This window comes from Phalacrocorax carbo, chromosome 5 (assembly GCF_963921805.1).
Source record: "Phalacrocorax carbo chromosome 5, bPhaCar2.1, whole genome shotgun sequence".
Taxonomy (NCBI): Eukaryota; Metazoa; Chordata; class Aves; order Suliformes; family Phalacrocoracidae; genus Phalacrocorax; species Phalacrocorax carbo.
In genome coordinates this window covers 70,637,525-70,653,375 of record NC_087517.1, presented here as the reverse complement: position 1 = coordinate 70,653,375, position 15,851 = coordinate 70,637,525, and the positions used below count along the sequence as shown (strand labels likewise).

Below are 15,851 nucleotides of genomic sequence, written 5' to 3'. Positions count from 1 at the left end.
GCTCGTGAAAGGAATTCAAGGGTCACGGGCTGAGAAACTTCAAGGACCGACACGAGAAGGAACCATCGTCCCGCAAGGAAGCTGGAGGGATGCCACAGCCATGAAACGATGAGAGCAGTGAGAGTGACAGGAGCTGGGGGAAAAGGGATTTCGGCGGGGGGAGATTGCGCTCAGCGGCTCCTCCGAGGGATGGAAGAAGTACGTCCGCCCCCCTCCCCCCCAGCGCCTCTTGGTCATGCGCAGTGAAGTCGGATCACACTGTAATTTTAAATCTAAGGCGAGAAGATGGAGACCAACGGCAGAAGAGGATGCTCAGCCCGGTCAATGGTTATGTATTAGAGAGGGTGGTGTGTTAACTGTCACATGTAAATGTCACAGATGGCCTCCCGTAGGTGTGCGTGCCGGGAGGAGAGGTCCCCCACGCACCCGGCGCCGAGTGGCGTCATGCCGGCTCTTTAATACAGCCGGTGGTCAGGAGCTTTATCCCTGGGTTTCAGGGACAGTTTGGGGACCCTGGCGGGACTCTGCTTCTGAGGCTGCTGGGAGCTAGAGGATCTAGAGGTCTGCAGCGCCACCGAGGGCTTTTTGGGGAGATCCTCTGATCCCCTGAGCCGGTGAGTTCGAAGGAAGAGCCCTGGCATTTATGAAGGCGTTACTTTGGGGCTGGAGGGTTCGAGTCCCACCTGGCAGCGGTCGGTGAGTCGCAGCCTTAAAAAGGGTCCGGTTTGGCGTCCCGGCAGGGCATCGGGATTAAGCGCTGGCTGGCGTGAGTGCCTCACGTGCCAGCCAAAGGTCTTCCCTGCCGAGGGAAGGCTTGCGTGCACGCTGTTACGGGCCGGCCGGAGTGCCGGCCGTAAGGGTAAGGGAAGGCTTGTTGGCACCAAGTGCCAGCGTAAGGGCTTGTCTGCACCCAGTGACAGCCATAGGGGGTGGGGGGGTGGGGGGTGCGCGCGCGAGCGGAGCGTGCTGTGCTTTGTGCTTTGTGGCGATCGGTCGATCCAGGGGGTTATCAACCAAATGAATATCAAAACTAGAGGAGTGGCATGTTCAGCGTTAAATGCCTGCAGGGGTAAACTGAGTCAAGAGAATATGGGTATTATTGGGGCCGGAGGGAAAAAGGGGGTAAGGCCTTTCTTCCAGCCAAGCGAGTGTGGAATGGGACGCGCAGTTCTGTGCTCACAAACGTTTATAGGTTCCCGACTGCCCGACGCCTCTGTTGGGAAGAGATGTACTTAGCAAACGAAACGCCCAAACTGTTTTTGAGCAAGGCAATGTGGAGGTGCAGCTAGCGGAAGAAAATGCCCTGGAAGCGCAGGTGTTTGTGTTACAGGAAGAAGTGCAAGAGACTCCGGTACATGAAATAACTCGGGCAGACGCACGGAGTGCGGGAACCCCCCGGCCGGGGCCTCCGGGATCCCAGGACGACCTGGCGCTGCTGAGCCCGTAAGCATCACATTGGACCCTGGAGCGCAGCCGGTAAGACGAAAACAACGCCCTACTAAACTAGAAGGGAGAAAGGGTTTAGAACCCCTACTAGGGAAGTGGGGTTAAACTGCTGAAGGCAGAGAAGGGCAGGGAAGGCTGGTGGATGAGAGGAGAGGATCGAGCAGGAGCACCTTCAAGCGTGAAGAGAGAGGTGATGGACAAAGACCATAGAGGGACACGTTAGCGGGTGGAAGCTCTTCTGGACAATGCTAAGGTCCACACCTGAAGTGCAGGGATGGGAAATAGAGCTAAGGGTCGTACCAAGAGGTGTGAAATCTGCCAGCAAACCAGTCCTTGAAGCCAAGCTAGTCGTCCACTTGGGAAAACCAAGAGAGGAAATACTCGTGGCGGTGGCTGGCAAACAGGCTTTTGAGAAGTCCCCAGGCAGAGTGGGCATCGGTGTTTCTTGGTAGGGGTGGGAACGTTTTGTGGATGGGCAGAGAAGCCTTTCCCTGTCGCACCAATGGGGCTAGAGAAGTAGGTGAAGGCTTATTGCTAGAAATAATCCCCCGTTGTGGGATTCCGACGGGAACGTCCTCCGAGTGAGGAGCCCGCCTTGTGACAAAACGCCTTCAGTCGCCTGTAAGAACATGAGAAATACAGTGGGATTTACGTCCGCTGCGGAGGCCGCAGCCTCGTGGGAAAGCGGAAAGAATGACTCAAAGAACGGGAAGGCGGCAAAGGGAATAAAACCTGTCAGGAGGCAGAGTTAAAATGGCCAGCTGCTCTCCCGTTAGCGTTGCTGAGGGCAAGGACGGCACCGAGGGGCAGAGGAGAGTCAGGCCTTTTGAAACGGTGTGTGGGAGGCCTGCTGAAAGCATAAATCATCAGCCAGGGTCTCTAGCATGACTAGGGACACAGTATCTTAGAGAAGACGTGATTCCTCTCGGGAAGGCGTTGTCTTCTCTTAACAGGTATCTACAGCTGAGAACACCTTTAGGCTTGGGTACTGCCTAAGGTATGCGGGAATTTCGGGCAGGAGAGGGGCTCTGTCTAAGGACTTGGAAGGACCAGCCTCTGAAAGAGCATTGGAAAGGAGCCTCTCAAGTCCTCCTGGCTACATGTACGGCCGCCCGGCTTGACGGAGTAGGGCCGCGGATCCGTCACACAGGCATTAAGAAAGGACTCCCTGTTGGGATAAGTGGGCCGTGGGGAAACGGAACGAAAGGCCTTTGTGGCTGAGAGTTAAAAGGGATGATTTGTGGATTGTACCTGGGGTCAGGGCATCGCTCACGCGGATTTCGCTTGCGCACAAGGCATAGCCCTACGTGGAGTTACGGCAATTCTGTTTATGGCTTTGATGAAGGTCTAAATAGTGTGAAATTTCTAAATGCAAATACCTCCTCTCCAAAATTCTCATGACTGTCATGACAGTAGCAGAAAGGGGCGGCCAATTTGTTCTTCAGACTAGCTCAGGGTTTTGCAAGGTTACAAAACATCTCAAGTATTTCTGCTCGTCTACCCCTCCCGCATTCAAGTAGCAAGTCAATAGAAGGGGGCATTTTGACTCTGCAGGAGATGCCTTTAGTAAATGCCCGTATCCTACAATCGACCTGATCTTCGTCTCGTTTTCCCGATGGAACCACAATCCAGTGGGAAGTGGCTAAATACTGCGCTGGGAATGCCCTTGCTGCTGGCACAGGACACTGTCCTTTGCCATTCCGAACCATCGGATACGTCAGGGGCGTTGACACGGTGCCCGCTGCGGAAAAGAATCGCGTTACCCCTCAGTGACGGGGAAAACTCAACAGAGAGGTAAAGGTAGGCCCGTGGCACGGCCCGTCAACAGCGGCGGGGGCGGGATGGGCGACGGGCTCGATGTCAGCCCCCGCGATGGTGGCTTGGCAGAGCCCAGCGTTGCTCGGAGCAAACCGACCGTGGCGGGTGGGTAGTTTGGGTGACGCCACGGCACGAGGTTGGCGTGTGGCGAATAGGCAGGTGCAAGCAACCAGTGACCTGCCCGCACCACAGGGTTTGGCCTTTGGTCTGTTACCGGCCGAGGAAAGGGGCCTACGCGGGTGTTTGGAACTGGATAAGGAGCATTGCGGTATTCACATTGCCAGTGTGACGGAAGATGTAAATAAACAGCTTCGCCAAATCTAAGAGTGGTTACTGTGAGTGTGCCGCTAGTCGCTGTAACGCTAACTGAGCGCACGCAGCAGGGCTGCTGAGGCCCGTCTGTGTCGGAAACGTACGGGTAGATTAGGTGCGATGGTTATGGATTAGAGAGGGCGGTGTGTTAACCGTCACGTAGGAACGTCACCACTGGACGCCAGTAGGCGCGCGTGCCGGGAGGAGAGATCCCCCGTGCACCCGGCGCCGGAGAGAGTCCTGCCGCCCGGCGTGAAGGAGTTCTATTCTCGGCTGGACAACCCCAGCAGTAACGCTCGTGAGCCTTTGCGTCCCCCAAGGCGCGGAGGTCCCAGCCGCGGAGACCTGCCGCGAGCTGGTGGCGAGCGCTGCTCGGGGGCAGGTTGTGCGCCGGCGTCGAAGCCGGGAGCTCCCAGGTGCGGTGAGGTCTGCCCGTGCCCGCCGGGCTCCGTCCCCCTGCAGCTCCGGTGCCTCTGGAGCCAGCGCGCGTCCCCGTCCCCTCGCAGAGCGGCGGCAGGAGGAGCTGCACCCCCGCCTCTCCCCGCTCTGCGGCACCCGGGCAGCCGCCTGCGGGTGCTCCGGTAAGAGACGGGCGCTGGGCGCTGAGCCAAAGGCGGGCGCTCCCGCCTTTACGAGAGGTCCTTGCCAGAAGCGGAGCCATTTCTAGCCCAGGGCTCGGTGCTGCTGAAGGCGGGAGGAAGCCGCCCTGGCTCTGGCTGTGCCCCATGCGTGGGGGGAGAGGGGAGGAGGTCCTGCCTGCATGTGCTGGGGGTCGGGGCAGAGCCGGGCCGGCCCTTCCCGCTCCCAGTGCCCCCCGCGTGTCGCCGGGAACAGTTGTGTGGCTGTTGGCCGGTGGCAAATGAAGGCCCTGGGGCCAGTGCCAGGAATCCCCCTGCGCCCTTCCCCGTGCTCCCCCCGTCCCCGTCCCCGCCGTGGCCACCAAATGTGTCTGTGGGTGAGGGTCCTGCCCCGCGGGGTGGCTCATGTACCCGGGAGCGAGGTGCCAGCCCTGCAAGTGAGCCTGCAGCCAGTTTGGGGTTTTATAGACAAACACAGAAATTCAGAGTGAACTAAAAAAAGCAGCAGTCCCTGCTGGATGCTCGTGGGAGGGAGCCGGCGTCTGTTTTGCTGCTGGGCTGCGGTGCCGGTCAGGGAGAGGTGCCCCCTGTGTCCAGGGCCATCCCTCGTTGGGGACGGAGCCCCAGCACCCTGCACGCGTGTCCCCAGGGACTCCTGCGGGGTGGGGCGGGCATCCTCACAGCGACGTCCCCGGGGTGCCGATGGCAACGTCGTCGTAGTCTGTGTCCCCCGGTGGCTGTGCCGGGGGCTCCCTTGTGTCTCGTGGGGGACTTGTGGGGAGGCAGCTCCCACCTTAGGGGAGAGCAAAGGCCGGTGCCTTAGGGGGGCTGCTTCGTGTCCCTCGTGCCAGGCGCGGGCTGGGGTCTTGCCCCAGCCCCCCTGGACTTGCTGCCTGCTCCCTGCCCGCCACCGCAGCCCGGCCCCGCCGCAGGTGGCTCTGCAGGGCACCAGGCGGCCGTGGCCCCTCTTACCTGTGGGTGGGAGACGGCCCCATCTGCTCTGTGCTCCCCCCTCGGAGACGTCCCCAGCGCCGGGAGCGGGGGGCTCTTGCGGCACGTCCGCGGCATCATCATAGCCGTCGTGGGGTCTGTGCTGGGCAGGGGAGTCTGGGACAGGCACGGGGGGACGGGGGTGAGGCGGAGGCCGTGGCAGGGGTCTGGCTGTGCCCCCCCCTCTCCGGCCACGCCGCTGGGGCTGTGCTGGTGGCGCCGGGGCTGCAGGCTCTGAGCCAGAGCCGCCCCGGGGGTTAATCAGCAGGGAAAGGTGATGCTTTGCTGCACGCAAAGGAGAGCCAGAGCTGAGCTGGGCTTGCCCAGGAGAGGGGGGCCGTGTCCCCTCAGCTCCCCAGTGCCTGGCCGTGGCCCCTCTCCGCGGGGCTCCCCGCCATGCCTGTGCCTGCCCTGGCCCTACCTGGGGCTGCCTCGGGGTCTCTCTCCTCCATGCTGTCCCCGGTGTAATACGGCAGCTTCTTCCCCGAGCCCTCCGAGAGGGAGCCTGGTGGGGCAGGACGGAGTGTCGGGGGCGAGCGGAGCCGGCACCATGGGCAGCACGGCCCCTCGCTGCAGAGCGGGGCCGCAGTGGGACCGGGGGACACCCCCGTGCCTCAGGGCCGGGCCAGCGCTGCAGTACCGGGAGCCGGTGCTGCGGTGGGGCCGTGGGGCAGAGCCCCCACCGTCTGGGGAGAGCTGCCGGGCACGGCGGGGGGCTGCACCGACCTGAGCGACTGGGCACCTCCTGGTAGTCCGGCAGCACGGTGTAGTCCAGCTCCTCGTAGACGGCATCGGAGAGAGCGTCCGCGGCTCTGCCGAGGCCTGAAATGTGGGGAGCGCTCACGCAGGGCGTGAGGACGGAGGGTGGCAGCGGGGTCAGCCGCCGCCCGCCCATGGATCCACCCCACGGTGGAGGAGCCCCAGGACCCGCAAGCACTCACCTCGGCGCCCAGCACGGGCACGGTACGCCTGCACGGCCAGGGCGCCCAGGGCCAGGCACAGCAGCGTCCCCAGGAGCGCACACAGCACCGTGGACACCGGCACGGTCCCCACCGCTGCCGCCGGGCTGCTGGTGCTGGGGAGAGCTGGGGGGAGATGGGGCGGGGGCGTGAGGAGGGGGACTGCGGCCAGCCCGGCGCGGGGGGCTGCCGGCACGGGCAGAGCTACCTGTGCAAGTGGCACCGTCGGGGCAGCGGCTCCCCGGGGCCGGGGTGGGCGTCCCGCTTGTGCTGTCCGTGTCCTTGTCACAAGTGATGTGGGCGCCCCTGCCGTCGCTGCAATTCTGCAGGTGCCAGGGTGCCGAGGGGCAGCGCCAGAGCGATGCGGCCCCCTCCTTGCAGCCCACCCAGGCCAGCCAGGCAAGGGCAAGGGCGGGGGTGTCCTCCAGAGTCCCCGTCTCCCCGCAGCCCAGCTGCCGGCACACAGCGGCCGCAGTAGCGGAGGTGGTGCCTTCGGCGCAGACGCGGCCCCAGGTGTTGTTGTAGAACACCTCCAGGTGCCCGCTGCAGGGGCTGCCGCCGCCCACCAGGCGCAGGGAGAGGTGCTCTGCGAGGGGGTGCAGAGGGGGGTCATGGCACGGCTGGGCCAGGCACCCCCCGGGGTCTGGTCCCCCTGTCCCCGAGCTGGGGCGCACAGCACTGACCTGAGCAGACGGCTCCCGCCCCGCCACCGCGCTGGCAGCCGTGCTGTGCCGAGGCCGGGCAATCCCAGAGAGACGCCTCGTTGCCGGCGCAGGCAGCGGCGTGCGGCCACAGCGGCCCCGTGCCGGGACCGACGGGAGGCGATGGGCGATGCGGGTGCCTCCAGCGCGGTTCCGCAGCCCAGCTGGCGGCAGACGACGGTGGCGTCCGCCAGGTCCCAGCTCTCCTGGCAGACGGTGGCCCAGGTGCCGTTGGCGTAGACCTCCACCCGCCCGGCGCAGCGCCCGGGGCTGCCCGCCAGCCTCACGCGCCGGCTGCCTGCGGGGCACGCAGGGGAGCGGGCTGGGGCGGCCGCTGGCGGTGCCGGCACCCCCCAGCCCTTCCCGGGACACTCACCTGAGCAGACGACGACCACCTCGTCGCGGCTGCCGGTCGGCGTGGCGGCCGTGCGCGAGACGTTGCACTGGGCCAGGTTGTCCTCGGTGCCGGCACAGCGCAGCCCTTGCGGCCCTGCCGCACCCGAGCCCGCCACGGTGTAGACCTTCTCCGGCGCGCCGCAGCCCAGCTGCCGGCACACCACGCTGGCACCGCGGGCATCCCAGAGCCCCGCCGGCATGCGGGCCCAGGCCCCGGGGCTGGCGGAGACCTCCAGCCGCCCGTCGCACCGGCTCTCCCCCTCCACCAGCCGCAGGGGCTCCACAGTGCCTGCAACGTCCCCGAGTGTGCCGAGGGGCCGCAGCACCAGCACCGTCGGGGCCCTGACGGGGTGGCGGGACCCTGCTTCAGCCCTCCCCTCTCCCCAGCATGGCCCTGTGCCCTCCGCGCCCAGCTCTTAGGGGTCCCAAGAGGCCTGTGAGGGATTTTGCGGCGGGTGCCATACCGACCTGAGCAGTTGATGGTGGCGGCGAGGCCGGCGGGGCAGGGGGGCTCCCCCAGCACCGTGGTGGGGCACTCGCCTGGGTGCCGCTCGGTCCCGCTGCAGCGGAAGGTGTCCTGCCACAGCGGCCCGTCCCCGCTGCCGAGGGAGCCTCCCTGGGGCACGGCGGTGGCGGCGGCGGTGCCGCAGCCGAGGTGGTGGCAGAGGACGTGGGTGTCGGGCAGGTCCCAGCCGGTGGCGCAGACGGACCCCCACGTGCCCCCCACCTCCACCTCCACCCGCCCGGAGCAGCCCGAGCTGCTGTTCGCCAGACGGAAACGCGTGTAGGCTGCAGAAGACAGAGCGTTGTGGGGGGCGACGGTGCGGGGACGCCCCCCAACACCCCCCAGCATCCCCCTGCTTACGGGAGCAGATGATGCTGGCGTGGCCGCTGCAGCCCTGTGCGTGGAGCGGCCGCCGGGCACAGGCGGCGAGGAAGGGCTCGGTGCCCGTGCACTCAAACCCCTCCTGCCAGAGCGACCCCGTTCCCTCCTGAAAGCGGCCGGTGCCGGGGACGGCCAGCACCGCGCCGCAGCCCAGCTCCCGGCAGACCACCTGGGCCGCCTTGATGTCCACGTGGTCCTCGCAGACGCTGCTCCACGTTCGGCCCTGCCGCACCTCCAGCCGCCCGGCACAGGCGCTGTCGCCGCCGACCAGCCGGGCAAACCCCGCTGGGAGAGACATGGGGGTCAACGGTCAGGGATGTGCCGGGATGGGTGTGCCCCCCCCCACCGCACGGCTCCTACTTTGGCAGGTGACAGCGACGTCGTAGTTGTGAGTGATGCTGTAGGGTCCCCAGCCACGGATTTCGCATTCCCAGAGGACAGTTTCTTTCCCACGGCAGTTCACAAAAACCAGACTGACGGGACCGGAACCTTTCCCAACGTGGGTGCTGGCGATGTGTGCACCGATGGCTGATCCACAGCCCAGCTGCTGGCACACCACCTTGGCATCTTCCCTGTCCCAGTTGTCGTCCGCCACCGATCCCCATTGGCCCCGCAGCTTCACCTCCACCCTCCCGGTGCAGGGACCTCCGCCGCCCACCAGCCGCAGCTCCACCGCCTCTGCACGGGGGCACCAGCACGGCCTCAGCCCTGCCGGGGGATGCCCCGGCACACTGTGGTTGTCCCAGCACCGCCAGTACCCCCAGCTCACCTGCACAGGTCACCCCGATGTCCCGCTCATGGCCGCAATAGTGCTGTCCCCAGCCATAATGGTAACAGTCCTTCAGTGTTGCCTCACCACCGCTACAGAAGGGCTGGAGCCAAATCCGGCCGGTGCCCTGCCCGAATGGGGCGTAGGGGGACGCCTTGACCACCGCACCACAGCCCAGCTGCCGGCACACCACGGTGCCCCAGTAGCCATGACGAACATATTCGTAGACGCAGACGGAGCCCCACTCGCCATCGTGCTTGACCTCCACCCTCCCGGCGCAGCGCCCGCCGCCGCCCACCAGCCGCAGCTCCTCGGCGCCTGCGGTGAGGAGGGTGCCGAGGCCGGGCGAGGGCTGGGGGGTGGTGTGTGCCCCCACGGCTGCCCCCGTGCCTTGGAGCTCAGCCCGGCACAGCTGCACACACAAGAGCAGCCCCAACGCCCCGATGGGCACCATGCTGCCGTCCCGGACCCCCCGGCGCGGGGCGGCTCATATATAGGCAGCCCCGCAGGCGGGAGCCAATGGGGGCGGCAGCACCTTTTGAGACGTTATCAGGCGGGTTATCTCCCGGCTGGCGGGGCCCCGGCCTCCAATAACGTGCTCTGTGCCCAAATATGAGGCTCAGCTCCGCTTCTGGCGTCACACTCCTCCCCACGGAGGGTCGGCGCCCAGGTGCCCCCGAGGGGAGCCAGCCCCCCCGCGAGGCACCTGCCACCGGCATGAGGCGCGGGGGCCCTTCCCACCCGTGTGCCCCCGCGGGGCTGTCCCTGCTGCCAGAGCCGCGGCAAGAGCCCAGTCCTGATGGCGACAGGGCTCGCCCCAAAACTCCAGCAAAGGCTCCACGGGGCCGCCCTCGGCGCCGGCACGGGGCAAAGGCCAAAGAGCCCGGCACGCCGGCACCCGTCCTTGGGGTGCCGCCCTCCCCGCGGGTGCCTGGAGACCCCAGCGGGGCACCGAGGCGAAAGGCGGCGCCAGGCTGAGCGCCGCGGCCGCAGGCGGCGCATCCCCGGCACCTCGCGCAGGCCGGCGGCACATGGCGGTGCTGCCCGCACTGCCTGCAGGTGTGCCCCCGCGCTCGCCTCGCGGCGCCGGCAGGAAGGAGGCGGTTTCCCCCAAAGCGGGGACCTGCCCTCGGCATCGACCGCACGCGGCTCCCCGGCCACCTGCAGCGCTACCGACAGCGCCGTGCTTTGGCGCGCCAGCACCTCCCGCGGTGACGCCGCCGAGGGGGCACGGAGCCGATCCGGTGCCGGGGGGAGGGGATCGCGCCCGGCTAAGCCGGGACCAAGCGCCCGCAAGAAGCGGCGGGCGCGGGGGCTGGAAGGGAGCCGGAGCGGCCGCCAGGGCTCGGCCGCGTGCGAGGATGAGGAGGGGGCCGAGCCTGGCACGGGCGCGGGCCCTGGCGGGCTCTGCCAGGGCTGGGCGGCGCTGGCGGCCGCGGCCCGGCCGGCGGTGGGACACGGAGCAGGGCGAGGAGGAGGCGTCGTGGCAGGCGGCTGTGCGTGGAAAGGCTGCAGATGTGCAAGCCCGGGCAAAGGCGCCCAAAGGCGCGGTGACGGCCCCGAGTGGTGGCGGCGGCGGGAGGGCCCAGCGAGCTGCCGGAGGCCGGCGCGGCGGCAGCCGGAGACGCAGGCGGCCGCGGGGGCCGCGCGCGGTGGCGGCCGTTGGCGGCATGGCGGGCGCGCGGGGGGAACGGCCTCCTCCCTGCGGGGGCTGCGGGGGCACGCCTGCAGGCAGCGTGGGCAGCAGCGCCACGTGCCGCCAGCCTCCGCGAGGGGCCGGGGACCCGCCACCTGCCAAGGGCCCCGTCCCACCCCGGGACGGCTCGTGGGGCCGACCCCGACGTCGGCGTCACCCGCGACGTTCATGTCCCAACCAAGGAGGGTCGGCAACTGCCGCCGCCGCCGCCGCCGCCTTGGGCTGTACGTACACATGGCCTGGGGAGGCCCTGAGCGGTGAAACAAGTGTCCCGTTGGTGTGTCGGGCGCGCGGTCGGGCTGGTTAGGGGCTCCTTGGGAGCGCGGCCGTGCTTGGGGCTGACTCTGCTTCTCGTCGGCGCAGAGTACAAGCAGAAATAGAGAAAGCACGTGGTCCAGGAGTTCCTCCGGTACCAAGAAGTGGGCTCCTCTCTCGGGGAGAACCTGTCCATCAGCAGCCCCTGCACCCGCCTGACCATCGTCAGGAAGGCTCGGAGCAAGCTGGGAGGTGAGCATGAAGCTGCAGGTGGTGTAAATAAGTCAAGGGTTAAACCTGCAGCGTGAGCCGTTATTAACCTAAACCCACATCCTGAGAAATAGAGGCGACTCAGGGAGGCAGCTCGTGAAAGGAATTCAAGGGTCACGGGCTGAGAAACTTCAAGGACCGACACGAGAAGGAACCATCGTCCCGCAAGGAAGCTGGAGGGATGCCACAGCCGTCAAACGATGAGAGCAGTGAGAGTGACAGGAGCTGGGGGAAAAGGGATTCCGGCGGGGGGAGATTGCGCTCAGCGGCTCCTCCGAGGGATGGAAGAAGTACGTCCGCCCCCCTCCCCCCCAGCGCCTCTTGGTCATGCGCAGTGAAGTCGGATCACACTGTAATTTTAAATCTAAGGCGAGAAGATGGAGACCAACGGCAGAAGAGGATGCTCAGCCTGGTCAATGGTTATGTATTAGAGAGGGTGGTGTGTTAACTGTCACGTGTAAATGTCACAGATGGCCTCCCGTAGGTGTGCGTGCCGGGAGGAGAGGTCCCCCACGCACCCGGCGCCGAGTGGCGTCATGCCGGCTCTTTAATACAGCCGGTGGTCAGGAGCTTTATCCCTGGGTTTCAGGGACAGTTTGGGGACCCTGGCGGGACTCTGCTTCTGAGGCTGCTGGGAGCTAGAGGATCTAGAGGTCTGCGGCGCCACCGAGGGCTTTTTGGGGAGATCCTCTGATCCCCTGAGCCGGTGAGTTCGAAGGAAGAGCCCTGGCATTTATGAAGGCGTTACTTTGGGGCTGGAGGGTTCGAGTCCCACCTGGCACCGGTCGGTGAGTCGCAGCCTTAAAAAGGGTCCGGTTTGGCGTCCCGGCAGGGCATCGGAATTAAGCGCTGGCTGGCGTGAGTGCCTCACGTGCCAGCCAAAGGTCTTCCCTGCCGAGGGAAGGCTTGCGTGCACGCTGTTACGGGCCGGCCGGAGTGCCGGCCGTAAGGGTAAGGGAAGGCTTGTTGGCACCAAGTGCCAGCGTAAGGGCTTGTCTGCACCCAGTGACAGCCATAGGGGGTGGGGGGGTGGGGGGTGCGCGCGCGAGCGGAGCGTGCTGTGCTTTGTGCTTTGTGGCGATCGGCCGATCCAGGGGGTTATCAACCAAATCAATATCAAAACTAGAGGAGCGGCATGTTCAGCGTTAAATGCCTGCAGGGGTAAACTGAGTCAAGAGAATATGGGTATTATTGGGGCCGGAGGGAAAAAGGGGGTAAGGCCTTTCTTCCAGCCAAGCGAGTGTGGAATGGGACGTGCAGTTCTGTGCTCACAAACGTTTATAGGTTCCCGACTGCCCGACGCCTCTGTTGGGAAGAGATGTACTTAGCAAACGCAACGCCCAAACTGTTTTTGAGCAAGGCAATGTGGAGGTGCAGCTAGCGGAAGAAAAAGCCCTGGAAGCGCAGGTGTTTGTGTTACAGGAAGAAGTGCAAGAGACTCCGGTACATGAAATAACTCGGGCAGACGCACGGAGTGCGGGAACCCCCCGGCCGGGGCCTCCGGGATCCCAGGACGACCTGGCGCTGCTGAGCCCGTAAGCATCACATTGGACCCTGGAGCGCAGCCGGTAAGACGAAAACAACGCCCTACTAAACTAGAAGGGAAAAAGGGTTTAGAACCCCTACTAGGGAAGTGGGGTTAAACTGCTGAAGGCAGAGAAGGGCAGGGAAGGCTGGTGGATGAGAGGAGACGATCGAGTAGGAGCACCTTCAAGCGTGAAGAGAGAGGTGATGGACAAAGACCATAGAGGGACACGTTAGCGGGTGGAAGCTCTTCTGGACAATGCTAAGGTCCACACTTGAAGTGCAGGGATGGGAAATAGAGCTAAGGGTCGTACCAAGAGGTGTGAAATCTGCCAGCAAACCAGTCCTTGAAGCCAAGCTAGTCGTCCACTTGGGAAAACCAAGAGAGGAAATACTCGTGGCGGTGGCTGGCAAACAGGCTTTTGAGAAGTCCCCAGGCAGAGTGGGCATCGGTGTTTCTTGGTAGGGGTGGAAACGTTTTGTGGATGGGCAGAGAAGCCTTTCCCTGTCGCACCAATGGGGCTAGAGAAGTAGGTGAAGGCTTATTGCTAGAAATAATCCCCCGTTGTGGGATTCCGACGGGAACATCCTCCGAGTAAGGAGCCCGCCTTGTGACAAAACGCCTTCAGTCGCCTGTAAGAACATGAGAAATACAGTGGGATTTACGTCCGCTGCGGAGGCCGCAGCCTCGTGGGAAAGCGGAAAGAATGACTCAAAGAACGGGAAGGCGGCAAAGGGAATAAAACCTGTCAGGAGGCAGAGTTAAAATGGCCAGCTGCTCTCCCGTTAGCGTTGCTGAGGGCAAGGACGGCACCGAGGGGCAGAGGAGAGTCAGGTCTTTTGAAACAGTGTGTGGGAGGCCTGCTGAAAGCATAAATCATCAGCCAGGGTCTCTAGCATGACTAGGGACACAGTATCTTAGAGAAGACGTGATTCCTCTCGGGAAGGCGTTGTCTTCTCTTAACAGGTATCTACAGCTGAGAACACCTTTAGGCTTGGGTACTGCCTAAGGTGTGCGGGAATTTCAGGCAGGAGAGGGGCTCTGTCTAAGGCCTTGGAAGGACCAGCCTCTGAAAGAGCATTGGAAAGGAGCCTCTCAAGTCCTCCTGGCTACATGTACGGCCGCCCGGCTTGACGGAGTAGGGCCGCGGATCCGTCACACAGGCATTAAGAAAGGACTCCCTGTTGGGATAAGTGGGCCGTGGGGAAACGGAACGAAAGGCCTTTGTGGCTGAGAGTTAAAAGGGACAGTTTGTGGATTGTCCCTGGGGTCAGGGCATCGCTCACGCGGATTTCGCTTGCGCACAAGGCATAGCCCTACGTGGAGTTACGGCAATTCTGTTTATGGCTTTGATGAAGGTCTAAATAGTGTGAAATTGCTAAATGCAAATACCTCCTCTCCAAAATTCTCATGACTGTCATGACGGTAGCAGAAAGGGGAGGATTAGAGGCCAATTTGTTCTTCAAACTAGCTCAGGGTTTTGCAGGGTTACAAAACATCTCCAGTATTTCTGCTCGTCTACCCCTCCCGCACTCAAGTAGCAAGTCAATAGAAGGGGGCATTTTGACTCTGCAGGAGATGCCTTTAGTAAATGCCCGTATCCTACAATCGACCTGATCTTCGTCTCGTTTTCCCGATGGAACCACAATCCAGTGGGAAGTGGCTAAATACTGCGCTGGGAATGCCCTTGCTGCCGGCACAGGACACTGTCCTTTGCCATTCCGAACCATCGGATACGTCAGGGGCATTGACACGGTGCCCGCTGGGGAAAAGAATCGCGTTACCCCTCAGTGACGGGGAAAACTCAACAGAGAGGTAAAGGTAGGCCCGTGGCACGGCCCGTCAACAGCGGCGGGGGCGGGATGGGCGACGGGCTCGATGTCAGCCCCCGCGATGGTGGCTTGGCAGAGCCCAGCGTTGCTCAGAGCAAACCGACCGTGGCGGGTGGGTAGTTTGGGTGACGCCACGGCACGAGGTTGGCGTGTGGCGAATAGGCAGGTGCAAGCAACCAGTGACCTGCCCGCACCACAGGGTTTGGCCTTTGGTCTGTTACCGGCCGAGGAAAGGGGCCTACGCGGGTGTTTGGAACTGGATAAGGAGCATTGCGGTATTCACATTGCCAGTGTGACGGAAGATGTAAATAAACAGCTTCGCCAAATCTAAGAGTGGTTACTGTGAGTGTGCCGCTAGTCGCTGTAACGCTAACTGAGCGCACGCAGCAGGGCTGCTGAGGCCCGTCTGTGTCGGAAACGTACGGGTAGATTAGGTGCGATGGTTATGGATTAGAGAGGGCGGTGTGTTAACCGTCACGTAGGAACGTCACCACTGGACGCCAGTAGGCGCGCGTGCCGGGAGGAGAGATCCCCCGTGCACCCGGCGCCGGAGAGAGTCCTGCCGCCCGGCGTGAAGGAGTTCTATTCTCGGCTGGACAACCCCAGCAGTAACGCTCGCGATCCTTTGCGTCCCCCAAGGCGCGGAGGTCCCAGCCGCGGAGACCTGCCGCGAGCTGGTGGCGAGCGCTGCTCGGGGGCAGGTTGTGCGCCGGCGTCGAAGCCGGGAGCTCCCAGGTGCGGTGAGGAGTGCCCGTGCCCGCCGGGCTCCGTCCCCCTGCAGCACCGGTGCCTCTGGAGCCAGCGCGCGTCCCCGTCCCCTCGCAGAGCGGCGGCAGGAGGAGCTGCACCCCCGCCTCTCCCCGCTCTGCGGCACCCGGGCAGCCGCCTGCGGGTGCTCCGGTAAGAGACGGGCGCTGGGCGCTGAGCCAAAGGCGGGCGCTCCCGCCTTTACGAGAGGTCCTTGCCAGAAGCGGAGCCATTTCTAGCCCAGGGCTCGGTGCTGCTGAAGGCGGGAGGAAGCCGCCCTGGCTCTGGCTGTGCCCCATGCGTGGGGGGAGAGGGGAGGAGGTCCTGCCTGCATGTGCTGGGGGTCGGGGCAGAGCCGGGCCGGCCCTTCCCGCTCCCAGTGCCCCCCGCGTGTCGCCGGGAGCAGTTGTGTGGCTGTTGGCCGGTGGCAAATGAAGGCCCTGGGGCCAGTGCCAGGAATCCCCCTGTGCCCTTCCCCGTGCTCCCCCCGTCCCCGTCCCCGCCGTGGCCACCAAATGTGTCTGTGGGTGAGGGTCCCGCCCCGCGGGGTGGCTCATGTACCCGGGAGCGAGGTGCCAGCCCTGCAAGTGAGCCTGCAGCCAGTTTGGGGTTTTATAGACAAACACAGAAATTCAGAGTGAACTAAAAAAAGCAGCAGTCCCTGCTGGATG

General features: G+C 64.3%; 1 protein-coding gene across 1 annotated transcript; it reads right to left on the bottom strand.

Annotated features, from left to right (window-relative positions):
• Positions 1–5,758: 5,758 nt before the first annotated feature.
• On the bottom strand, positions 5,759–9,309 carry LOC135313652 (scavenger receptor cysteine-rich type 1 protein M130-like). The gene is given in 11 exon segments (XM_064453286.1): positions 5,759–5,775; positions 5,871–5,966; positions 6,086–6,229; positions 6,312–6,689; positions 6,787–6,934; positions 6,936–7,102; positions 7,181–7,489; positions 7,669–7,989; positions 8,066–8,371; positions 8,447–8,764; positions 8,856–9,309. Coding segments are annotated over 11 exon segments (2,658 nt in total).
• Positions 9,310–15,851: the final 6,542 nt, after the last annotated feature.